This window comes from Microcebus murinus, chromosome 17, assembly GCF_040939455.1.
Source record: "Microcebus murinus isolate Inina chromosome 17, M.murinus_Inina_mat1.0, whole genome shotgun sequence".
Classification (NCBI taxonomy): Eukaryota; Metazoa; Chordata; class Mammalia; order Primates; family Cheirogaleidae; genus Microcebus; species Microcebus murinus.
The window spans coordinates 33,265,819-33,292,993 of NC_134120.1; the positions used below are offsets into that span (position 1 = coordinate 33,265,819).

The following is a 27,175-nucleotide window of genomic DNA, read 5'->3' on the forward strand; positions in this document are numbered from 1 at the left end:
TCACAAGCTACACATCCGATAAAGGGCTGATAACTAGAATTTATTTAGAACTTAGGAAAATCAGCAAGGAAAAATCAAACAACCCTATCAAAAAGTGGGCAAAGGACATGAACAGAAACTTTCCAAAGGAGGACAGAATAATGGCCAACAAACATATGAAAACATCTCTAATCATGAAATGCAAATCAAAACTACAATGAGATATCACTTATATCCAGGGAGAATGGCCTTTATTAACAAGTCCCCAAACAATAAATATTGGCATGGATGTGGAGAGATAGGAACAATTCTACATTCCTTGTGGGATTGTAAACTAGTTGAACTTCTGTGGAAAGCAATATGGAGATACCTTAAAGCAATACAAGTGGATCTACCATTTGGTCCAGCAATCTCATTACTGGGCATCTACTCAAAAGAACAAAAGCCACTCTATGAAAAAGACAACTGCACTTGAATGTTTATAGCAGCACAATTCACAATTGCAAAGATGTGGAAACAACCCAAGTGCCCATCAATACATGAGTGGATTAATAAAATGCGGTATATGTATACCATGGAGTACTATTCAGCTATAAGAAACAACAGTGATATAGCACCTCTTGTATTTTCCTGGATAGAGCTAGAATCCATTCTATTAAGTGAAGTATCCCAAGAATGGAAAGCACCACATGTACTCACCAGCAAATTGGTATTAACTGATCAACATCTAAGTGGACATATAGGAATGACATTTATTGGGTGTCAGGCAGGTGGTGGGGGAGGAGATGGGTATATACATACATAATGAGTGCGATGCATACCAACACGGGGATGGACATGCTTGAAGCTCTGACTCGAGGGAGTAGGGGGGACAAGGGCAATATACATAACCTTAACATTTGTACGCCCATAATATGCTGAAAAAAAGTAAAAAAAAAAAAAAGTAGTGTATATGTATTATATATTTAAATATATAAGCAGTATATACAAAAATGACCAGCTGAGCTGAAGATATATTAGTCAATTACCATTGACTATATAACTCTGTATTTTCTCCATTATAAGTATTCTGGTTGATAAAGTCTTTGATTTACACAGTACCACTTCTGCTACTATCATGCAGAATTTTGACCATTCCTTCACCAAGGCAAAGCACATAGCTTACACTAACATATGGTCACCTTGTTCAATGTGACTGATGACCTGAACTTGGACTTTAAGGGTGTTATCTTTTCTTCTGTTTTTCTCTTGGTGTCCTCCCTATAGTAAGATCTGATGTTTTCCAGACGTGATTTCATTTAAAAATTCAAAAATTAAAACTTCAGTAAACACATCTTCACAGAGCACAATCTCAGGACATGTGAATTGTACTGGGTTCCTTATGGACTGGGAAGGCCCGTGCCTTCCAGGGACTTGCTCTGTACCTTGCTATGAATGACATGTCAAGTTTGCTTAACATTTCTCAACTACTCACCAGTATAAAAGTCAAATATTTTTGGTGGACAGTTTAAAACATGGTATTCTAAAATAATTTACTTAATTATTTTTGAAGATGTTCATTTCTTCATTATTTTATTCCCCAAATGTGTAAATTACTCTGAAGTTAAGAGATAAATATAGATATTTTTGTTTTGATTTTATCTCTAAACAAAGGGTAAGGTTCAGAAAGATAGGACAGAAACATGGAAAATATAGGTTCCTTGTGGTCAAGGGACTTTTCTAAGGTTTTTCTGCTATTATATTAAGATATAGAGGCAGTATGAATCTAGGTTCTCAGACTTTAATTCTAATGTCCTTTTCTCTAAGCCATGCTGCAAGGATTTTAACTTGAGAAAACTAAAACTAAAAACCAGGCTGAAGCAGAGGTTTAGAAAAAGCTCTATGATATAGCCAAACATAAGATAATGAAATGGCCAAACAAAGCATATCTGATATCCTCAGTGGTACTGACATTGTCTAAGCAATCAAACCCCAATGCAAAAAAAAAAAAAAAAAAAAAAATGTTGACACTGCTCTTAATTGAGAATCTGCTGTTATTCAATCTGGAAACACCCTGTAAGCCAAGATGCTTTCCAATTCTTACAAAATGGGAAAGCATTAAAGTAGAAGAAAATACACGTAACTGGGGCCCATTCCTGGCAATTCTGATTCAATTAATCTGGGCCGAGGCCTAGAAATAGGTATTTTTACAAAGTTTCCTAAGTGTGCAGACAGATTTTGGAACTGCTGCTCTGAAGGGAATTAAACCCTTTCCAAATCTTTACAAAAGGCTAACTATGAGGACAGAATCCACTACCAGTAGCTTTAGTGAGGCCTTGTGTGACCCTAGAAACAGATGTTCTAGGAACACAACATGAAATCTTAACTCTACCATTTAGCCAAGAATTTTACTCCCCACCCTCCTCTATTTAGAAGAAAATCAAACGGAGGGGACATCTCAAGACATTCACAAATTTTGCTAACATTGCATAAAGAAAGTCCTTTGAATGCAGGGTCATTCATGTTCGCTTCTATGCCACACCTCTGCAGTCGCACTGTCACTCAGGGCATTTCGCAGAGAGGCCGGTATGATTCATATGCACTGTTCTAGGTGCCCAAACAAGTTTAGTTTCCCAGAGCACAAAAGAAGAAAGCTAACACAGTGCCAATATGGCCAAGCATCAAGTTAAAGGCTTTGCATACCTAGCCACATTTAATCCTCTGTAGCAAATTTATTAGGTTAAATATTCTTATTTTCACATGAGGAATGGGGCTTACAGAGTTAGAGTAACAGGCATATTTGCAAGGTCAATAGAAAAAAATACAACCCAATTGCCCACCTCTGACATGAACCTACCTTCTATTCCTAATCTTTTGTTAGGGGATTCACAAGGAATTTGGAATCACAAAAGCAAGGTCCTAATCCTAGCTCTGTTCCTTATGGCATGTGTGACCTTGGCAAGTTCTATAATGACAACTACTAAGGATGGAGCACTCAGCCATATACTGTGGTAAGGACTTTACATAAACTGCCTTGCTTAGTCATCACAACATGCCTATGAGAGAGATATTATTATTCCCATTTTATAGATTAAATTAAATGATTTGTTCAAAACCATGTAGCTAGCATTCAAACCTATGCCTATAAACCAAGGTGTTATAATTATGACACCTGGGCTCTTAATTGTTCTATAATTGCCTCTTAGAGCTTTACTTGCTCATGATTGTGAGGATTACATTAGGTAACATATAAAATAATTTCTATAAAAGCATTAAGGTGACTAGAACAGTTAAGAGACACTCAACCAATGTTTCTTGAAGTTAAGAGAATCTGATGACCTTGGACAAAATGAACAACTCTAAAACAGCAATTCATGAGGCTAAAAACTGTGAAACAATAGCAGGAACTGGCAATACTGAACAGATGTCACTAATCATAGCAGTTTTCAGAGTTCAGTAACCTGAAGAAGACACACCAAGGAAACATAATTCTCACCTATTGCTGGGTTGACAAAGAAATAAGATATTTATGTCATATGGGCCAAGTATAACCTTAGTGTTCTTACAACCACTTTGAACTACCAAGTGTAAAATTTTTAAATGGGTTTGCCTCCTACAAATGTGTTCCCTCTGTTTTCTTTTTACATATTGTTTATAAAATTACATAATACATCACTGTTGTAGAACATTTGAAAAATATAGAAAAGTGTGAAAATAAAGCAGGTCTTGTAATCTCTTCACCCAGAACTTAGGCCTTTAGGAAGAATTCCCGAAGCCAATGACTAGAATTCTATCTAAGAGACTAGTAAATATAAGCTGTTGTAATGTACATTTTCCCAAGTATATTATCTTCTTCCTATTGTAAGAATGTCTTGACAAGCTTCCTCAAGCTGAATTCACTTCTTGGAATTATGCTATGACATGATTATTTCTACCTAACCTATTTGTTTGTTTTCTTATCTTATACACTCTATAAACCTATATGTGTAAGAGGAATGGATGATTTTATTAATGGCTTTTAATGGTGGGAATTATAGCATCAATCTAACATCATGGCTTTTCAAACAAACAAGAATTCCCATGCATTCTCCTGTTCTTGATGGTAATGCAGCTGCTTGGAATTCCAAGTTATCAACTCAACTAAATGAAAACTTTTGATTGGCTAGGCTTTTTACCCTCCTGGTTAAACATGGAAGACAGGCATGTTTATAACTTCATATTTTCTTTCATATATTCAACACATTCTTTTCTAAAGTTTTCAGATTAGTCCTTTTCATCATCAATTTGTGCACAACATTTCATGAGGCTTTGGTTTTTCTTGTTATTTATAACATACTCAAAATGGAAAAGTTATAGTTAATGCTACTTGTGTATAGTGTGTAAACTATTACTCTGAGGGCAAATAAAGCTAAAATGATAGTTCTTGGCTTAGTAGCTCACATTTTTAGATGTCACTTTGAAAAATCTGAGAAGAAATTTTATCTAATATTTTGAAACTGAGTTTTATTAGTCATTAAAAATCTTTTTTTTTTTTTGAGACAGAGTCTCGCTTTGTTGCCCAGGCTAGAGTGAGTGCCGTGGCGTCAGCCTAGCTCACAGCAACCTCAAACTCCTGGGCTCGAGCGATCCTTCTGCCTCAGCCTCCCTGGTAGCTGGGACTACAGGCATGTGCCACCATGCCCGGCTAATTTTTTATATATATATCAGTTGGCCAATTGATTTCTTTCTATTTATAGTAGAGACGGGGTCTCGCTCTTGCTCAGGCTGGTTTTGAACTCCTGACCTTGAGCAATCCGCCCGCCTCGGCCTCCCAAGAGCTAGGATTACAGGCGTGAGCCACAGCGCCCGGCCTAGTCATTAAAAATCTTTATGATAATATGTAATTTGTTTGAACATATGTTACCAATGGATATATCTGTAGATGCCCAACACAATACCTGATACATAACAGTCATTCAACAAATAATATAGCTAGTATCATCATATCTGGTCACCACTCACATACTCTGTCATACAGAGGCAGTGAGGTATGCTATTTGAACATATCACAAAAACATCAGCAGAGGTTTGAGATTTTAGTTGTTTATATCTCTTCATGATCATTTCCTCTGCTAGGCACATGAGAAAGTCTGGTTGAATATTTACAATATTTATGTAAATGTATAAGAGAAAAGAAATTCTAATAAAAAAGTATTTTTTTTACAGTTAGGATTCTGGACACAAATGCAACAAAATGTTACAATTTGGTGGTTGTATATATTCGAACAATAACACCTCCACTTCTTTGTGTAATTTTTTTTCTATCAAGTTATAAAACCAAATTCCAACACTTAAAGTAAGTTTGTCTGATTCCTCTCCTAAACTAGAATTTTATCAGCTCAGTGCCTATACATCAGAAGCAAATCCAAGTTCCTGGAAGAGGGGAAGAATGAAAAAAAAAAAAAACAAAAAACACTGAAATTTGTAATTAGAAAAGCTAGATTCAAGTCTTCTTTTCTGCTTCCTACTATGAGACCTTGGCCAGTTACTCAGTCTCTCTCAGTTCTCATTTTCTCATCATAAAATGAGATAATACTACTACTTACCTCATAGAGTTTTGATGAAATTTAAATGAAATGATGCACTTAAAAGCATCTGTCAGTACTAAAGTACTATGCTAAGAATTGCAAACAGGTAATTATAACTTTCAGTATTATATTTTCATCACTAGTGCAATAAAAAATATGTTTCTTGTGTAGGTTTGGAATCTTCTAGCAGCTGTCAATCCAGAATTTTGTTGCCAAGACAAAATAGATCACTGTCACAATTGGCAAGAGCATATTTATATGATTTTCCTTTCTTTTCAATGGTTACTGGCAATATATAATGTGGGAGACTAAACAGTGCCTGAACCACTCACAGGCTAAAGCTTTGGTTCATAACCTACAGAGAAAAGAACAAATGTAGAAATGTTTGTTCCTCTTCATAACCCAGCAAAGGACCAAAATGTCATCAGTTGTTCTGGTACTTTGAAAGCTATGCCATCATAACTGGAGTTGGAAGCAACTAGATTTTCAGGTTAAGTTATAATACTTAAGGTAAAAATAAAGATAAATAAAAACTGTCTTCAAGACAGACAGAAGATTCCTTCCAGCTTGGGCTTCATAGACTGTGGTCCCAGGTTTTTGATACTTCTAAGCCTGGTCCCTGGATTTCAGCCTCAGAGGGCAAAGGATCTCACAAGCCACCTTGAAGTCAGCTGTGTGTGAACATTTGCCTTGTGAGCATGGCTGTGAGTAGGCAATTGTACTATAGAAAGTTCAGCAAGGTTAAGCTTCCAGGAAAGTTTTCAGAACACATTAAGCAAATGGTTTGACAGCAAAGGACCAAGGTATTCAAAAACAGCAAATCAAACTATTAACAGAATAGAGAATACAGAAATCAATCCATGCACTTACAGCCAACTGATTTTTGACAAAGGTGTCAAGAACACACATTAAAGGACAGTGTTTTTAATAAATGGTGCTATGAAAAGTGGATATCCATATACAGAAGAATGAAACTAGACTGCTATATCTCACCACATGCAAAAATCAAATCAAGTAGCCTAAGAATTAAATGTAAGACCTGAAATGATAAACCCACTAGAAGAAAACATAGGGGAAACACTTCCTGACATTGATCTGAGTAAAGATTTTTTAGGTAAGACTTCAAAAGCACAGGCAACAAAAGCAAAAATAGGCAAATGGAATTACATCAAACTAAGAAGCTTCTGCACAGCAAAGTAAACAATCAACAGAGTAAAGAGACAACTTACAGAATGCGAGAACATATTTGCAAACTATTCATCTGACAGGTAGTTAATATACAAAATAGATAAGGAACTCAACAAACAGCTCAATAGCAAAAGCCAAATAACCCAATTAATAAATGGGCAAAAGACCTGAACAGACATTTCTCAAAAGAAGACTTACAAATGGCTAACATGTGTATGAAAAAATGCTCAACATTACTAATCATCAGAGAAATGCAAATCAAAACTACAATGAGATACCACCTCATTCCAATTTGAACAGCTATTATCAAAAAGACAAAATATAATAGATGCTGGTGAGGCTTTGGAGAAAGGGGAACACTTATACATTGCTGGTGGGAATATAAATTGGTACAGCCATTACGGAAAACAGCAAAGAGGTTCCTGAAAAAATAGAACTACCATATGATCCAGCAATCCCACACTACTGGGTACATATTCACAGGAAACAAAACCAGTGTGTCAGCCGGGCGTGGTGGCTCACGCCTGTAATCCTAGCACTCTGGGAGGCCGAGGCGGGTGGATTGCTCAAGGTCAGGAGTTCAAAACCAGCCTGAGCAAGACCCCGTCTCTACTAAAAATAGAAAGAAATTAATTGGACAACTAAAAATATATATACAAAAAAAAAAATTAGCCGGGCATAGTGGCGCATGCCTGTAGTCCCAGCTACTCGGGAGGCTGAGACAGGAGGATCGCCTGAGCCCAGGAGTTTGAGGTTGCTGTGAGCTAGGCTGACGCCACGGCACTCACTCTAGCCTGGGCAACAAAGTGAGACTCTGTCTCAAAAAAAAAAAACCAAAAAAAACCCCAGTGTGTTGAAAAGATATCTGCACACCCATGTATACTGCAGCACTATTCACAATAGCCAAGATATGGAATCAACCTAAGTGTCCATCAATATATGAATGGATAAAGAAAATATGGCATATATACACAATGAAATACTATCCAGCCATTAAAAAAACAGTGAGAATACTGTCATTTTCAGCAACATGGATGAACCTAGAGGACATTATGTTAAGTGAAATAAGTCAGGCACAGAAATACAAATATCACATCATCTCACTCATATGTGGAATCTAAAAAAACTGATCTCATAGAAGTAGAGAGTAAAAATAGTGGTTACCAGAGGCTGGGGAGTGGTAGGGGTTGGGGGAAGATGGGGAGAGGATGGTTAAGGGGTACAAAGGTACAGTTAGATAGGAGGAATAAGTTTTAGGGTTCTATTGCATAGTAGGGTAATTATGGTTAACAGTGTTATATTGTACATTATAAAATAGCTAGAAGAAAGGATTTGTGAATGTTTCCACCACAAAGAAATGATAAATGTATGAGGGGATGGATATGCTAAATATCCTGATTTGATCATTACACAATGTCTACATGTACTGAAACATACATGTATAATGATTATGTGTCAATAAATAAAAAAGCCCCCAAGCTATCAAGTCCTTCAAAACACATGCTCAACTATTTCCCAAACCACCTCAAGAAAAAAACAAACTCCACAAAATCTATACCTATCCACCCACCAATAACTCAAAAAGAAAGAAAATGAAATAAAGCAAAACCCTTCAACACTTTTGTGTTGTGGTTAAAAACTATAATCTTTCTGGAAAAAAAAGCTAGAGTACAGAAGTAAACAGTGCTTCCTAGAAATGGGCTAATTCCAGCTCCAGTTCCAAAAATTCACTAGTTGGGCATGATTTGCTGAGAGCTGCCTTTCTCTCTTCATGTTTTACAAAGAAAAAAGGGCGGAGGTGGAAAGAGTACCAGCTGCATCTCTTCATATGAGTAACAGAAGAACAGAGAGAAGTCTTAGTAACCTTTTACTTCAGGGGCTGAAAATTTAATCCTGCCTCTGCATGCCTGATGTTTGCCTATTTATTAGTATACAACAATCATCGCATTGTTGCATGACTGAGAAAGAGAAACTGGACCGGTATTTTAAAAGTGACAAGATTTCTGTTGCACTGAGCAATCCCAGAAGATACTCTCTTAATCTTAATATAAAATGTGTCAGATCTACATTCCTGAATAGAAAAAGGTACTAATATATAAAGCATGTAACAGCTCTAAGAGGCCTTTTTTCCCCAGTCAAATTTGAAATAAAAGACTTGAAGATCCAAAGTTACATTAATGCAAATATCTGCCTGTTGCAAGTATACTTTTTGATTAAATTGGCATACATCAAGTACAATTAGAAAGGTTATTTATAACGAAGAAATACATAATTCTGCATCTTAATGGGGATGACAATTACAGCTGATGGTTGCTAATTAACATTACTTCTTTTGCTTTGGGTGTTAGGTACTTCCTATACAGTTTTATTGTTGGCAATGGACACATCTAATTCTGGAAGGCACAAAAGGGTTAATTATCAGTAACATTTGCGCTCATAACACATTCATTTGAGAAGCAAATGGTATCCTTCCCAGCTCTGGCTTCACATTGGAGACCAGAGAATCAAGTAGAATTGGTAAACTCTGATTCAGTCTCATGGCAGGAAAGGCATTTATTCAACTTTCTTCAGAGCCAAGCCTCACCTACCCACCAGGTGTTCAGAATGTCAGGGAGAAAGCCCCTCCAGTCCTCTCTCCAGGTGAGTGGTCTGTGGGGTGATGCCTGTTTTGACCAAGCAGAAATGAATGGCACGTTTTAGTTTGGTCCCACCACCTTCTTATGCCAAGATGACTGCTGTGCTTACTCTCGTGGGCAGCTCAGGGGTGTGTGATCAGTGTTGGAAGCCAGAAGTGAAATGGAGAGAAAGAAGCACTGCAGCTCTCAGCACAGAAAACTGTAATGCCCTCTTTGCTTGTGTTGTAAATTACATATTTATTTTGTTAGTGTGAGATAGATGAATATTTCTACATACAAAGGTGCCCAGCTAAAATCAGGATAAGTGATATTAATGTCTTATGGTCAGTATTATTGAACCTCGAAAGCAATAAACTTTATGAGTCGATAAATATTACATTTGCAACATAGTTAACATTCCTTTACTGTCTCTAGCACTTATTACACATTGTAACTGCAAGTCTACAATACATTATTCATATTTAGGGTGTCACCAAGTGATGGATTGCTGTAGGAGAGGCTGTCCTTTAAATAAATCAACAAATAAAAATGCAAATGTTAACATTTTCAGCCACAACTTTTTCCATCTTGAATGGGGAATGAAAATTTCACATTATATTGACAGCCAGCAGAGAGAACAATTAACAACCTACATTGTGAATGAGAAAGATGACTTTGCCACGCCTGTTTTTTTCACCTGCACATGGAAAGATATGGGACTCTTCTAGGTATTTTCAGAGAACAAAGGAAAACCTGACCCCCTAACCCCCAACTCCCCTCTACTATTTGTCCCATTTTTTGCAAGTCTTAAAAATTCTTGGAATTCAGGGTGGACAGGGGAAGGACTTTTACTCCTGTTCTTTTCATTACTTTCAAAGGTTTGCTGAGATGAAAAACAAAAGGCTTTTCTCTTGCATTAAGAGTTTGCATGTAACTGAAAAGTAGTCTATAAAAATGCCTTTTCTATACTTTGAAATAAAAACAATTCAAATAATACTGATTCTGATATCTGAAAGCAACCACCATGCCTTCCTGGTAACTGATTTTCATAGTACCACATCTTTTTTCAACTCTGCACTTTGTATAATAGTGCCATTGAGCACTTCTAAGGATAAAATCTGGTGTGCTACACATTGTTTTATTAAACCAAATGCTCATTTCTTAAGAAGCTTCTGAGAATGTATTAATATATTTAGCTGATCAGCAGTATTAAGGACTAACAGATAAAGAATCCTTTTTAAAAGGTCTGTAAATATGAGTCTTCACAGCAATTTTAACCTGTGCTTGTAAAACTCTACAAAGTTGATATGGTCCATTCAGAAAAAGTGTGCTGAGGATGTATTACAAAACCCTTACTGAGGAAACATTTTATTCCTCTTTCTCATGCTTTCCTCTAAACTGAAATGCAACCATCAAAAACATATTAAAGAGGTGTTAAAAATCTCATTTTAGTCTTCAGCAACAGGAAAATTCACTAAGATTGAAAAATCTGGATAACTCCCTTTTTTACCTTTAACTACTCCCTCCAAATGAATCCCTCAAGGTGAACTAAGGTGGAAACTCTTTGAGCACAAGCTTTAAGCCACAAGGTTAAGTGGTCCAAGAGACAGCCCCATCAACATTTCAGAATCACTACTCATTTGTGAGTCTTTGGCAAAATGCCAACAATAGTAGCATCAAAATAAAAGAAAGGAACAATAGAGAAAGAATGTGACAAACCAGTTAAATTCTCTTTTGATTGTCAGTGGCCTCCAAAATAGGGAATTTGTCATTGTCAACTATTACAGTATTTAAGGTTATGACCTTAAGAGTTTGAAATGCTGACTGCCTCTTAATAGCTATGTGACCTCAGACAAGGCATTCAAGTTCTCTGTGCCTTAGTTTCCAAATTTTTGAGATGGAGATGATAGTACCAGTTCATAAGGTGGTAAAGATTAAATTAGATAATGCATATAAAGGGCTTGGCACAATGCTTGGCACATATTAGATACTTAATATATGACAGGCATCATTATTATCCTCTGTGCTAGAGTCATTTCTCAAAAGTACTTTAAGATGCTTATCCTTCTGGCTCCAGAATTACAGGAAAAACAATAAGAGCCACAAGAGAATGAACACTGGTTCTTAAGGATGCCCAGGTTTGGCTTCTGTGGGACAGTATATCTATAGGCACTGGGCTGGAATACAACTCTTTAGAGAAGGATGAGATAATGCTTCTGTTCCTTTTGAAACTATTTCAAACCAGAAGAATACATTTTAGGGGATGTCTTTAAAATCATCAGGCACGAGACCAACAATTTAGGCATTTCTACTTGCAAGCCTATAAACTTTAAAATTACCTACAAATTAAGTATTAAAATCTATATTCATCTGATAAGATGCTAGGAATTTAAGTCATCAAAAACCAATCATATCCCCAAGGAAACATAAACCAAGCTCTTTTGGTATTGATGTTCATATATTCAGCCTTAAGTGTATAATATGGGAGTTTGCTTAATATATATGAGAGATTTTAAATATTAATAACATATTTCTTTCCCTGACTCTAGAAAAGGCTGAATCAAATTATTAACCCCTTCAATGTCTCTGGTGTAAATAAATGTTAGTATTCCTTTATAAATGTATAACTATTCTGTGACAAATTGGGAAAGGTCTTTTGCTATATAGAATTTCTGAAGAAGGATAGGATTAGCTTCGCATTTCTATGGAAACCCTTGTCCATTAAACATGATCAATTAAGGAAGTACACGATGTATAAAGAAAAGGACTCCATGTGGTTTAAGCTGGCCAAATCTAGATGCTTCAAAAATAAGGACTTCTCTTTTGAGTAAAAGCCATTATAACTGTCAAGATTTTTTCATTCCTTAGTAAATAAACCTCCAAAAATTCTCTCATACGAAGAATACTGAACTAAGTAATCCCTGAAGCTTACCGGGAGGTGTTGTGTTGGACTGATGATGGGGCTGTGATCACAAGCTCCTTTTGGCTTCCTGTTGGCATAGGAGATGTGGATGCATCTTTTCTAACCCCTGTTACTGTCCCTGTATGAACAATAAAAAAATAATTTGAGTATTAAATACAAGGAAATGGAAAAGTCCATTCTAAGTAATATATTAGACATTATAGGAATCCCTAAACTTCAAAAGTAGGCCAATTTTTTTGCCCTGAAATGAAACAATGACAGAAGGAAAACTCACTTCAGTTTTGTAAATATCAGAGATCCATAAGGCCTTGTTTTAAAAAGTACATTGGTGCGATAACAGGCTAAGCAGAGATTTTGTTTTTAAACTTGAATGTCTACCATATTCCTATTGATCTGTGTTTACTGTGAAATTGCCCAAGAAGGTAGGTTGTTTTATTTTGTTCCTGTAAGCCATCATAAGAAAAGATTCCAGCATTTTGAACCTCTGATCCCCCAAATCAAATCAATCCTCTTCAAAAAATTTGCAAGGTAGACTTAAATCTTAAAAGTTTCTTTTAAAAAACTCTACACTGGCTAAAACACACATCTTAATTGGAAGATGCTCATCTATTCATTCTAGAGCCACAGGCAAGTTCCTAAGCAATAGTTTATCTTTCCAAAGTAGAGGATGATTTGGCCTCTGTTCCTTTCCAACAGGTAATGTTTAGTTGATAATTACTTTTCTCTTCTGGAGTGCTAAATAAAAAATGGTATAGACAGAAAGAGTTTTTGTTTTATTTTCTATTTATTATTGTTTTCTAAACAAGATAAAATAGCCCTGTCTTATCTTGGAAGATTACAAGAATCCCATTCACAAATTTTCCTCTGGTTCTTGGGAAATTGTTACCCAGGATGCATAAAGAAGTTATTTAGGAAGATCCACTCTTTGAGGAAAGTGTGAGTATTCAAATAACACAAACCCAGCCTTGGATTGGGGGAATACCAGACCCTAAAATTCCAGGAATACAGTATGCTAACTCTGGGAATGGCAATAGTTTAGGTGTGACCAGAGAAAAACAGGCCTTAGGGAAGGCTAGAATCTTACACCTGTAGAGATTAGCATCAAAATGATCACCTTGGTATTTAAAACCTATACTTTTAATATTCACTATTCTCTATTATGTGTAGATGTAAAAGATCAGCTGTCTCAATGCACAATTCAGTCCTCTTTGTATACATAAACCTGTGGGACCCTCAACCCAAACCAGTACATATTCATACTACACATAAACTCCATTCGTCCACAGAGTGCATTTAGTCAGTAAGTATCCACTGAGTACTTAATGATGACAAGGGCCAGAGCCAGGATTAAGCTCAGGCTTAGTTTATGAGGAGGGGAAGGAAGGTGAGAGTAAAGAAATGAGACACTCTTAACGACTCCATTAAAAAAACATAAATAACACAAGGCAGTATAGGGTAATAATAACAGCTATCAGAGTATGCTTAGTATGTGCCAGACACTTTTCTAAGCCTTTTTCATATATATATATACATATATATATTCTTTTCAAAACTTCATTATTGAAATATAATTTGAATACCATAAAATTTACACATTTCAACTGTACAGTTTGATAAATAGTAGTAAATTTATATAGCTATGAAAAGCATGGCCACAAGCTAGTTTTTTGAAAAAATTTTTATGGAATTTACATATTTATTTTTACAATCTGGTTTTAGAATGTTTCATTACTCCAGAAAGTTCTCTCGTGCTCATTTGCAGGTAATACCTACTCCCTGCCTAGGTTTGGTCCTAGCCCGCTCTAACTCTATTTCTATAGTTTTATCTTTTTTAGAAATTTTTATCCTCATAAAAACCTTTGAGATAGACAATATTTTTATAACGAATTTACAGATACGGAAAATAAACCACAGAGAACTTATGTGGCTTCCCCAGGTCACGGAGCTAGTAAATGATGGAGCCGGCATCCGAGTGCAGATAGTCCCAGAGTTTTCGCCACGTGCTCTACTGCTGTAATAAGTAGTATGAAAAGTTTGTGGAATTAAGAAGTGGGAAAGATCACATTTGGCTATAGAATTAGGGAAGATATGATGCAGGAGGTGAAATTTTGATAGGAAGGAATGAGGAGCCTGGAATGTGTGACAGAGAGACTTGCATTAGCAAAAGCATTAAACTGAAAACTCAGGGCTAAATATTTCATTTAGTCAGGAAATAATTATTGTACATCACTATGCCCTTGTACCTTGCTAATCACTTTAAATCACTTTACATGCATTATTTCATTAATCCCTACAACAATCTTTAAATTATATTATTATACTCACTTTATAGATAAGGAAGTAGAAACTGTGAAAAGGTCAAGCAGCATGCCCAATGTCACACAGCTAGTAAGAAGAAAGTTGAGTTTTGAATGCAATCAAGGTCTGTTTGACTCTGGACTGCAAACTTGTAACTATTATGTTAGATGGCCTCAAAAATAGTCAAAACAGTAACAATACCAATAAAAATCCCAGTTTGGTCTTTGGAGAGGTTAATCTTATGAAGAATTTAGAGTGAAGTGGAACAGACTGGAAGCAGGTAAAGCAGTTGACTGCTAATACAACGGTGTGGCAGAATGCTGGGCGATGGAAGAGGAACCTATGCTGAACAAATAGTACCGTGTTTCCCCGAAAATAAGACCTACCCATAAAATAAGCCCTAGCAGGATTTCTAAGCATTTGCACAATATGAACCCTACCCCGAAAATAAGACCTAGTGATGGGCGTGGCTATGCAGCCTATCTGCACAACCCATGCATTTCGTCGAGGAGCGGTAAGGAAGACGAACAGCCCTTCTCATCTGCCCCATGAAAGCTCTATTGCTCGGTATGAGTGATTGGGGCCAATGGTTCTAAAGGAAATAGAGTCACAAGAAATTCAGGATGGAATTCGGAGTTTGGAGAGTTATGATGATGTTCCAGAAGAAGACAACTTAACTATATTTGAATAAATGTAGATTGTTGTACCATACTTAAAAAAAATAACACATACCCTGAAAATTAGCCCTAGGGTGTCTTCTTGAGGAAAAATAAATATATGACCCTGTCTTATTTTTGGGGAAACACAGTTGAAACACTGACAGGGACTTGTGGGTGAGGTGAGGGAAAGAAGAAATCCCTGGTGGTGACAGAATATAAGTTACTTTTCAGTTACTACCACAAAAGACCTGAACATTAGTTTTATTTTTCTGTTTTGATACTTCCATCAAAAGTTTGGTTGAGACAACTGACATGTGTTGGGGACAATTTAAGTAAGGAATTTTAACAGCCGGTCCAGGGACTTTTATAATCCACGGATGCATGGATGTACTTCAGGATTGTGTGAATCCCTCCTAATTGTAGGCACAATGTGTATATATATGCTCATTCATTTTTCTGAGGAAAGGGACCATAGTTTCCACCATCTGAAAGGGTACGTATGGGACCCAAAAGGGTAAGAATGTTTGCTCTAAGGCATAAGTCAAGTTTAACTATCCCTTGTTCTTAATTCTCTAAGCTCTATTCCTTATTAAATTTCCAGAAAGCTATATATCAGCTTTGAATTATATTTGTTCCTTTTTATTTAATATTAAATATACCAGCAATTACATGCAGTTACGAATATTCATGGAACTATATATCCTCATATATTTACACACACACAATAATAATATATACCTTAAAAAATAAAAGTGCAGGTTAGAATGTTATTAAGCTAACCAATTTCATATATAAAAGTGTATGTTTACACATATATATGTGAATGTATTTATATAAACAAACATGCACATGTATTTCCATACACAGATGAAATGAACAGAATGGATCATGTCCTATTTATATATAGCTGGGTCTATATCTGCCTATCCATCAATCAATACCTCAAAAGATAATTTCTTTCTTAGAGCTCAATATTTAGGAAAACTGTTTCTAGACCCTTTGTTTTATTTTGCATTTAAAAACAGCTGAGCTATATTATCTATTCAGTTTAAAGAATAAATTATAAAGAAACCCCCAGTGTAACCCCTTCCCAGATCAAGAAATAAAGCCCTGGCAGCAATGCCACCCAGACACGTCACCAATATCCATTTCTAGTCACAACTCCTTCTCACCTCCAGGAGCCAGCCACTCTTCTCATAGTTATTTCCTTTCTATTCTTTATAGTTCTACCATTTATATATTTGGTTAAAAATGTGATTTAGTTTTGCTGCTTTTGAACATTATAAAAATAGAAATATACCATATATATTCTTTTTCAGACTTCTTTTTCTCAATATGATGTCGAGATTTGTCTATGTTTATGATTTATGTAGGTTCAGTTTGTTTTCTTTGCTATGTATTATTCCATTGTATGCATTTATGACTTTTTATACATCCTGCTATTGATAGACATTTGGAGTATTTCTGGTTTGAGGCTACCAGGAAGAATGCTGCTGTGGTAGAGCCTATTCGTTATCACCAAGATGCTCTCTTTCCTTCTTCCTGGGTACACAGCTAGATTATATTCCCCAATCCTCCTTGTAATTATGTGTGGTTAGGTAAAACACCAGTGGACATTACATCTGTACTCTTCCATACCTTTCCTCCTCCTTGCTGACCTACTATGGCAGGGCCAACAATTTCCTAAAGGGTCAGATGGTAAATATATTAGGTTTTGTGAGCCCTACAGCTTCTTTTGCAACTCTGCTGTTGTAGCACGAAAGCAGCCACACACACTATATAAACTAATGGACATGGCTATGTCCCAATTTAAAATTTTATTCACAAAAACAGGCAGTGGGCCAGATTTGGCCAGTGGACGAGGTTTGCTGACCCTCGTGTTATTGCAATGCCCGAGGTGATGTTGGAAGGCAGGTAAAGATAGCAGAGCCATCATTCATTGGAGCAGAACTACTGCCAATCTGAACCCCACCCAGGACTGTCACAGGTGAAAGAGAAACTTCTTGTTCTTTAAGCCACTGATTTTTTTTTTTTTTTTTTTTGAGACATAGTCTCACTCTGTTGCCTGGGCTAGAGTGCAGTAGTAACTCACTGCAACCTCAAACTCCTGGGCTCAAGTGATCCTCCTGCCTCAGTCTCCCCAAGTACTAGGACTACAGGAACATGCCACTATGCCTGGCTAATTTTTTTATTTTTTATAGAGACAGGGTCTCACTATGTTGCTCAGGCTAGTCTTGAACTCTTGGCTTCAGGAGATCCTCCCTGCTTGGCCTTCCAAAGTGCTAGCATTACAGATGTGAGCCACCATGCCCAGCTAAGCCATTGATTTTCTTTCCTGCCACTTATAAACATAGCTTAGCCTACCCTAACTGAATATAGCTGCAATGAATGTGTTCGTAAGTAAATCACTATGTGCATGAGATTTTCTCTAGTACATATACCTAGGAATAGAATTGCTGGGATACAGGGTATTTGTTTTTTATCTTTAATAAATAATGCCATACTGTTTTCTAAAATGTTTGTACAAATTTGCACTCTGACCAACAGAGAAGACAGGCATTGCTGGTGCTCTATTCTTGCCAACACATGGCACTCTTGAGTTTCTAATTTTTTCCAGTTTCATGTGTTTGTAACAATATTTCAACACTTGTTAACATAAATTTTTTTCTGATTATCATTGTTTACTAGTAACAATAAAACTGGACATAATTGTCAAACATAACCATTTCAGGGCTCTTGAAGTTGACCACCAACACTTCAAACTATCAGTATATTTCTAGGAGAATGCTAAAATGTCAATTATATACATCCATTCCATATTACCACTATCCTTAGCATTCTTTCTTATAATCTATTTTTTAAATTTATAATCATACTTCATTATTAATAAATGACTTCTCAATTTATACTCGCTTCCTTGGTGATCCCATCAGTTTCATGGCTTAATATGTGATATATACACTGAAGACTAAATTTTTCTCTCTAGTCTGAATCTCTCTTTAGAACTACAAACCTAATATATTTAATTACCTATCTGACAATTTCACTTAGATATCTAAATAGGTAAGATCAGGTAATACACCAAGCCCCAACTACTACTTATAGGACTCACATTTTAACTAGGAAGAAAATTTGTAAGTAATAGGTTGGAGAGGAAACACCATGAAAACCATTATACCATTAAGGGTAAGAAAGCTGGTTTTAAGTAAAGAATTATTACTAGAAATAAAGGGACACTTCATCACAACAAAAAAGACAATTCATCAATAATATAAAATAATCCTGAATATATGCGAATCTAATAACAAACAATCAAAATACATAAAGCAAAAATTGACAGAAATATAGCAAGAAAACTAATCTTAGTTGGAGATTAATACCTTTCTCTCTCTAGATAGAATGAAAAGACAAAATTCAGGATATAGAATAACTAAGTAATACTATCAAGTAAATTGACCTATTTCACATTACAGAATACTATATCCAACTTAATACACTTGAAAGAACTGAAACAATATATAGTATGATATTTGACCACAACAGAATTAAATTAGAAATCAATACCAATATGATGTCAGAAAAATACCAAAATGGCACCACTTCAGAATAATCTGTAGACATAAATAAATAAATAAATAAATAACAAATTAGAAAATATTTGAAATGAATGATAATGCAAACACACCTTATCATAATTTGTAGGAGGCAGCTAAAGTTATAGAAAGTTATAGTTTTACAAATACATATATTAGAAAAGTAGAAAGATTTAAAATCAGTGCTCTATTGGTGAAAAATAGACAAACAGGTCAATGGAACAGATGAGAGAGGCCAGAAATACAGTCAACTGATTTTGACAGGAGCAGATACAATTCAATGGAGAAAGGATTTCTTTTTGACACATAGTGCTGGAACAACTGGACATCCATGTGCAGAAAAATCAGTCTAGACACAGACTTTACACCTTTCATAAAAATTAATTCATATTAACTCAAATATCATTTAAAACTCTTTATTAAAACTCTATTAAAAAAAAACAAAATAAAATCAGTGCTCTAAGCTGAAGACAAAACAAAAAGAGCAAATTAAACCCAAATTAATACAAAGGAAATGATAAAAATAAGAACAGAAATCCATGGAATGGAAAATAAACACATGATAGAGAAAAATCAACAAAAGGCAAAAGCTTTTTTAAATAGTAAAATTGACAATCCCATAGTAAAACTGATCAAGAGAGAAAGTCACAAATTACCAATATCAACAATAAAAGAGGGATCTCACTGCAGATACTAAGGCAATTTAAAAAAAGAAAATTTATGAACAATTTTATGTCAAGAAATTCAACACTTTAACACAACTTGGGTGTCTAAAACAAAAAAAAAAACAAAAAAAAACAAAACAAAACAAAAAAAAAGAAATTCAACACTTTAGAAGAAACGAACAAGTTCCATCAAAAACAAAACTTATCAAAACTAACACAAGTAGAAATAGCAAATCTGAATAGTCCTACATCTATTAAAGAAAATGAATCTGTATTTTAAAACTTTTGCACACAAAACAAAATGCAAAATAAGAAAATCTATAAACACACCATTACCATCAACATTAACAGCAACGAAAGTAACAAATCCAGGCCAGAAGTTTCAATGATGAATTCTTCCAAACATTTAAGAAAGAAATAATAGCAATCTTAAACTCTTTCAGAAAACAGAGTAAGAAGAAGTCCTTCCTAATTTTTAAAAAATTGCAGTAAAATACACACTTACCATTTTAAAGTGTATAATTCAGTAGCATTCAGTATGTGGAAATGTTGTATAACCATCACCATTAACTAGTTCCAGAACTTTTCATCACTCCCTATGGAAACCCTGTACAAATTAAATAGTCATTCTCCATTTTCCCCTAACTTCCCCTCACCCCTGGCAAACAGTAATCTACTTTCTTTCTATATGGATTTGCTTATTCTGGATATTTCATATAAATGGAATCACACAACATGTGGCCTTTTGTGTCTGGCTTCTTACTTAGCATGCTTTTGAGGTTCATTCAAATTGTAGCATGTGTCAGAACTTCATTCCTTTTTATGGTTGAATAAATATCCCTTCTGTTTATTAAAACAACATTTTGTTTATCCATTCTTCTGTTGATGAATATTTGAGTTGTTTAAACCTTTTGGCTATTATAAATAGAGCTGCTATGAAGATTTGTGTATAAGATCTTGTTTGAACAACTGTTGTCAATTATTTTGGGTATATACTCACAATATGAGTGGAATTGATGGGTTGTATGATAATTCTATGTTTAACTTACTGAGAAATCAACAAACTGTTTTCCATAGTAGCTGCACTATTTTAAATTTCCACTAGCAATGGGTAAGGATTCTAATTTCTCCACATCCTCACCAACACTTATTTTCCCTTTTTTAAGAGATGGGCTCTTGCTCTGTCACCCAGACTAGTGTGCAGTGGCACGTCGATCACACCTCACTGTAGCTTTGAACTCCTGGGCTCAAGTGATCATCCCACCTCAGCCTCTCGAGTAACTGGAATTATAGGCATGTGCCACCATGCCTGGCTAATTTCTTTTCAATTTTTTTTAGAGATGGGGTCTTGCTATATTGCCCAGGCTGGTTTCAAGCTCCTGGCCTGAAATGATCCTCCTGCCTCAGTCTCCTGAGTCACTGAGATTATAGGAGTGAGGCACTGCACCCAACTTATTTTCCATTTTTAAAATTATAAAAATCCTAGTGGGTCTGAGGTGGTGTCTCACTGTAGTTTTTGCATTTCTCTAATGATTAGTGATGTTGAGCCTCTCTTCATTTACTTATTGCCATTTGCATATTTTCTTTGGAGAAATGTTTATTCAAGTCTTTGGCACAATTTTTAATTGGGTTGTTTGTCTTTTTGTAATCAGGTTGTAAGAGTTCTTTATATATTCTAGATACTAGACCCATATAAGATACATGATTTGCAAATATTTTATCCCATTTTGTGGGTTGTCTTTTCACTGTCTTGATAGTGTTCTTTGATACAAAAATATTTTAATATCCATGAAGCCCAATTTATCTGTTTTTTTCCTTTGGTTGTTTGTGCTTTTGGTGTTATATCCAAGAAACCATTGCCTAAGCCATATAAATCATGAAGATTTATACCTGCATTTACTCCTAAGAGTTTTATAGTCTTAGCTCTTATATTTAGGTTGATGATTAATTTGAGTTAATTTTTATATATAGCATGAAGTAAAAATTCAATATCATCTCTCTTTTTTTTTTTGTATGTAGGATATCCAGTTGTCTCAACACCATTTGTTGAAAAGACTATTCTTTCCCCATTGAAGACACCTCTTTTGAAAATCAATTGGCCAGAGATGTATAGGTTTATTTATGGATGCTCAATTCTATTCTGTGATCTACATATTTATCCTTATGCTAGTCTCACATTGTTTGATTACTGTAGCTTTATAGTAAGTTTTCAAGTCAGGAAGTATGAGTCCTCTAACTTTGTTCCCCTCTTTCAAGATTGTATTGGCCATTCAGGGACCCTTGCAATTCTGTATGAATTTTAGGATTGGCATTTCCATTTCTGCAAAAAATGTCACTGGGATTTTGATAGGGATTGAATTTGTAGGTCACTCTGGGGAGTACTGCCCTCGTAACAATAATGAGACTGTTAAGTCTCCAAATTCATAAAAGCAAAATGTCTTTCTATTTATTTAGATCTTTAATTTCTTTTTAGCAATGTTTTATACTTTTCAGTGAACAAGTCTTGCACCCTTGGTTAAATTTATTCCTAGGTATTTTATTGTTCTGATGCTATTATAAATGGACTACAAAGGGGACACAAGCTATCAAAATCTATGGGACTCAGCAAAAGCATTCCTCAGGGGAAAATTCATAAGTCTTAAATGCCTATAACAAAAAGACAGAAAGATCACAAATTAACAACCTAATGTCACATCTCAAAGAACTAGAAAGGGAAAAGCAAACCAAACCCAAAGCCAGCAAAAGGAAAGAAATAATAAAGGTCAGAGCAGAACTAAATGAAATGGAAAATAAAGAAATAATAAGATCAACAGAACAAAAAGTTGGTTCTTCGAAAGGATAAACAAAATCGATAGACCACTTGCTAGATTAACCAGGAAAAGAAGACAAAGGACCCAAACAAATTCGATCAGAAATATGAAAAAGGAGACATTACAACTGATACCACAGAAACACAAAACATCATGCATGAACAGTATGGAATTGTTTTCTTAATTTCTTTTTCAGACAGTTCATTACTAACATATAGAAATACAAATGATTGTGTTGAATTCTATCTTGCAACTTTTCTAAATTCATTTATTAGCTCTAACAGTTTTTATGAATTCTCTAGGGTTTTCCATAATAAGATCATGTCATCTACTAATGCAGAAAGTTTAACTTCTTTTCCAATTTAGATATATTTTCTTTTTTTTTTTTTTTGTGGCTTATTCTCTGGGTAGAACTTCTAGTACAATGTTGAATAGAAGTGGTGAAAGCAGGAATATTTATCTTGTTGCTGATCTTAGAGGAAAAACTTTCAGTCTTTCATAATTGAGTATGATGTTAGCTGTTAGCTGTAGGTTTAACATAGATGCCCTTTATCATATTGAGGAAGTTTCCTTCTATTCCTACTTTATTGTTTTTTATCATGAAAGAATGTTGTATTTTGTACAATGCTTTTTCTGTGCCACTTAAGATGATCATGTGGTTTTTCCTTCATTCTATTACATTGATTGATTTTTCTATGTTGAAGCAACTTTACACTTCTGGACTACATCCTACTTGGTTATGATGCATAACCCTTTTAATATGCTGCTGCATTTGGCTTGCTAGTATTTTGTTGAGAATATTTTCATCCATATTCATAAGGAATGTTGGCTATAGTTTTCTTGTCTTACAATGTCTGTCTCTGGCTTTGGCATAAAGGTAATACTGGCTTCTTAAAATGAGTTAGGATGTATTCTCTCCTATTCTGTTCTTTTGGAAGAATTTGTGTTAATTCTTCTTTAAATGTTTGGTAGAATTCACCAGTGAAGCCATCTGATTCTGGACTTGTCTTTGTTGGTAGGTTTTTGATTACTTATTCAATCTCTTGGTATGTATCTATTCAGATTTTCTATTTATTCTTGAGTCAGTTTTGGTAGTTTGGGTGTTTCTAGGAATTTGGCCATTTCATCTAGGTTATCTAATTTTTTGGCTTTTGATGTGTCTATGGTTTGCCTCACTGTTAGTCTTTTAGCCCAGGTGCCAGTGGTATGTTCATTTGACTCTCAGTGTTTTAAAGGAATGTCCCCCATGTAGCTGTGTTTCTCTGCTCTGATAAAGTTCAAAGTCAGGCAAAACAAAGGCAGGCTTGTTGTGTCAGCCTTTAGGGAATCCACAGGCAGGTCAAAACAGACAATTCTTTGAGAAACGGGTCTGCTCTGCATCCTCTGAGACCAGGTACTCACATCTGGAAGTTCGGCTGCCATCTTCAAGACTGCGGCCATGCTGGGAAGCAGGTAGGCAAGGCTAAGTTAAAACTCCACAAAGTTCTCCTACCCTGTTTCAGTAGCCTTTCTGTTGGTTAAGCATTTGTTTTGTTTCTGTAAATTTTTCACTATTTTCCAGAGTTCTGATAAAGCAGACTCCGAAAGTTTTTGCAAGATTTTTTATTGTTTCTGGGGAAAGACAAGCCCCTAGAAGTAACTACCACACCATTTTTGCTGACGTCTTCCTGACTCATTTATGCCACCAGCATAACCCTGATACCAAAATCTAACAAGGTCATTGTAAAAAAGATATTATATCCATATCTCCCAAATGGTGTAATCATCAAATAACATGATAAATAAAAACATAACACAATCATAATAGTTGCAGAAAAAAAGATTTGATGAAATTCAACATCCATTTTTGACAAAAACTCTCAGCAAACTAGGAGGAAAGTTTTTCAACCTGATAAAGGGCATTTACAAAAAACCTCCAATAAAATCATACTTAATGTTGAAAGACTATCTGCTTTCCCTATAAGATTGGGAGCCAGGCATGGAAGTTTACTTTTATCATTTTATTCTATATTATAATAGAATCCCTAGACAGTCCAATTAGATAAGAAAGAGAAAGGCATAAAAATTGGAAAGAAAGTAGTTATGGACATTTGTGTCTTTTCAAATTTATATGTTGACGTCCTAACCTCCACTAACTTAGAATGTGACTATATTTGGAGATAGAGCCTTTAAAGAGGCACTTAAAGTGGAATGAGGTCATATGGGTGGGTCAAACCAAGTATGACTGGTGTCCTTATAAGAAGAGAGAGACATACCAGGGATGAATACACACAAAAAGAAAAGTGAGGAGACAGTAAGAAGACAGCCATCAGCAAACCAAACAGAAAAGCCTGGGTGTGGGGTGGGGGAAACTGACTAGTAAGGAGTATGAGGGAACTTTATCTTAACTGGGGTAGTAGTTACATGGGTGTACACAATTGTCAAAATTTATCAAACTGTACATTTAAGACCTGTGTAATTTTATTACATATAAATTAAACTTCAATTTGAATAAAAAGAAATGAAAAAAACCCCACAGTTTTCTTGACTCCTAAGGCAGTGCTGTTTTTAAGACTCCACTCTACTAATTTCTCTTTGACATTACCAATTAATCACCATAAGGATTTTGAAGGGACAAGCATGTATTTTGCTTAAATCACTAAATCACTACAGGCACTGAGGTCAAAAAGTCTAACTGATTAGGTCCTTATTTTGGGAAAATGGGATGAGGGCATAGAAAGAAAAATCAATAATGTTAATTCAGTCAACAAATATATAATGAACACCTACCATGTGTCAAACAATGTTCTATGAGATGGAGATACAACAATGAACATATGGAGCTTATATTTTAGAGGGAGAAGATATAAAACATATATAATAAATAAGTACATTTTATAGTATTTGGAAATATTTCTTTCCATTGTAAAGAATGAGAAATGTAGACCCTCTGGTTTACAGTGACAATATTCCATATATAGCAACTTCAACGTTTTTGCTCTATTATTAATTCAGGAAATTATGGGGGTACAAACATTATGGTTACATGTTATGACTTTGCCACATCCCAACCATGATTTGAGATGTGTCCTTCTCCCCCTAAAATGCTCACCACATCCATTAGTTGTGAGTTTACCCCAACCACTCTACCCCCAAAGAATACTACTACTGTGTGAGCACTTTAGTGTTGATCAGTCAGTGGCAGTTTGATGGCGAATACATGTGGTGCCTATTCTTCCATTCTTGTGATACCTCACTTTGGAGGATGGGCTCAAGCTCTATCCAGGAAAATATAAGAGGTGCTAGATCACCATCATTTTTTATAATTGAGTAGTATTCCATTGTTTACATATACCATATTTTATGAATCCACTCATGGATTGATGGGCACTTGGGTTGTTTCCACATCCGTGCTATAGTAACTTCAACTGTTAATGCTAATCTTTTGCATTTTAATTCCTTTTAGTGGTCTGGGCAGGAAAATTTATTCAACATGTCTAGGTTTATTCATAGCCTTCTACTATGCTTGTATTCTCTATGCTGTTGATAAAAGCATTGACTTTTTTTTTTTTATTTTGAGACAGAGTCACGCTTTGTTGCCCAGGCTAGAGTGAGTGCCATGGCGTCAGCCTAGCTCACAGCAACCTCAAACTCCTGGGCTCAAGCAACCCTGCTGCCTCAGCCTCCCATGTAGCTGGGACTACAGGCATGTGCCACCATGCCCGGCTCATTTTTTCTATATATATATTAGCTGGCCAATTAATTTCTTTCTATTTATCATAGAGACGGGCTCTCACTCTTGCTCAGATTGGTTTCGAACTCCTGACCTCGAGCAATCCGCCCGCCTCGGCCTCCCAGAGTGCTGGGATTACAGGCGTGAGCCACCGCGCCCGGCCAAAAGTATTGACTTTTAGCATCTCTTTAGCACAGAAGCAGTATCTTGTGGTACTTTTTCTTATGATTGAATATGTAATAATAATGATGTCATGATAATAAAATAAACATAAATAAAGGCTCCTTAGAGGTAAGATAGAAATGGTTTCTGTACTTTGGATACTCTAATTTGTTCATTTCTTTAATCATGTCGCCTATTTTAATCTACCTTGGGCTATGAAGAGCACTCCCATCATTGCAAGCTCCCTTAGAGGAAATAGGAGCTTCAGAGATTATTCCTCATTTCAGGTAAGTCTATAACCCTTTTCCAGTAAAAACAAAAATGAGTCACTAAGGGACCTCAACCAGAAGCAGCTGCTATATAAGATTATATAACCTAAAAAACCCTAAAGACAAAATAAAGGGACATGGTCAATACCATCAGATAAATCCATATTACTCCAGGCTCAGCCTCTCTTACTACTATAAGGAATTTAGAGATCCATGAAAAAGGAACAAGGTAGCTCTAAATACAGCAGGGGGCTTTGGAATGGCCAAAGTCAGGTTTTACAGCCTGACTTAGGAACAGGCATCACTTTGCCAAGCCCCAAGGTTTAACATTTTCATTCTCATGGCCTCTGCTAGCCCACCAGCACAACAAGAAAAAAAATGCCCTCAGCTTTGAGAGCTGTAATAAAAGGGATTACTCAGGAAGGAGAGGTTCCAGGCAAGCTGGGAGAGAATGCTGTGCTGCTGCAAGAAAGGAAAAAAGGAGGAATGAAGACTGGGTTTTTCCAGACTTATGCCTTTTAAAAGTTCTTGACCCAAGTTTAGAATTCCCCATGTAATGTCTGCCTGTTCCGCATGGCTCCATAAAAGGAACTAACATATAGCATCCCAAACATTGATGAATGAAAAAACAGTTTATATTTTAAGTCTAATTCTGATAATACTGTACATATCTTTGTTATCATAGGGCTCCTTCTTTTTTTTTTTTTTTTTACAAGTTTAGCATCAATGAATGAAATTGGCAGGATGGTGAGGAGA

General features: G+C 35.6%; 1 protein-coding gene across 2 annotated transcripts in view; it reads right to left on the reverse strand.

The window, feature by feature from the left end:
- The window catches only part of KIAA1328 (KIAA1328 ortholog), a 261,285-nt gene that overhangs the window by 21,499 nt on the left and 212,611 nt on the right, over positions 1 to 27,175 (reverse strand). Inside the window, exons 10-11 of one of the 2 annotated variants that reach the window (XM_075993497.1) lie at positions 12,261 to 12,369; positions 580 to 896 (exon numbers count right to left, since the gene is read on the reverse strand). In XM_075993497.1, the coding sequence (XP_075849612.1) occupies positions 872 to 896; positions 12,261 to 12,369 (134 nt within the window). In that variant the 3' untranslated portion in view covers positions 580 to 871. Of the gene's footprint in view, positions 1 to 579; positions 897 to 12,260; positions 12,370 to 27,175 lie in introns of those variants that run through there. The other variant, XM_012751793.3, reaches the window with a different exon arrangement.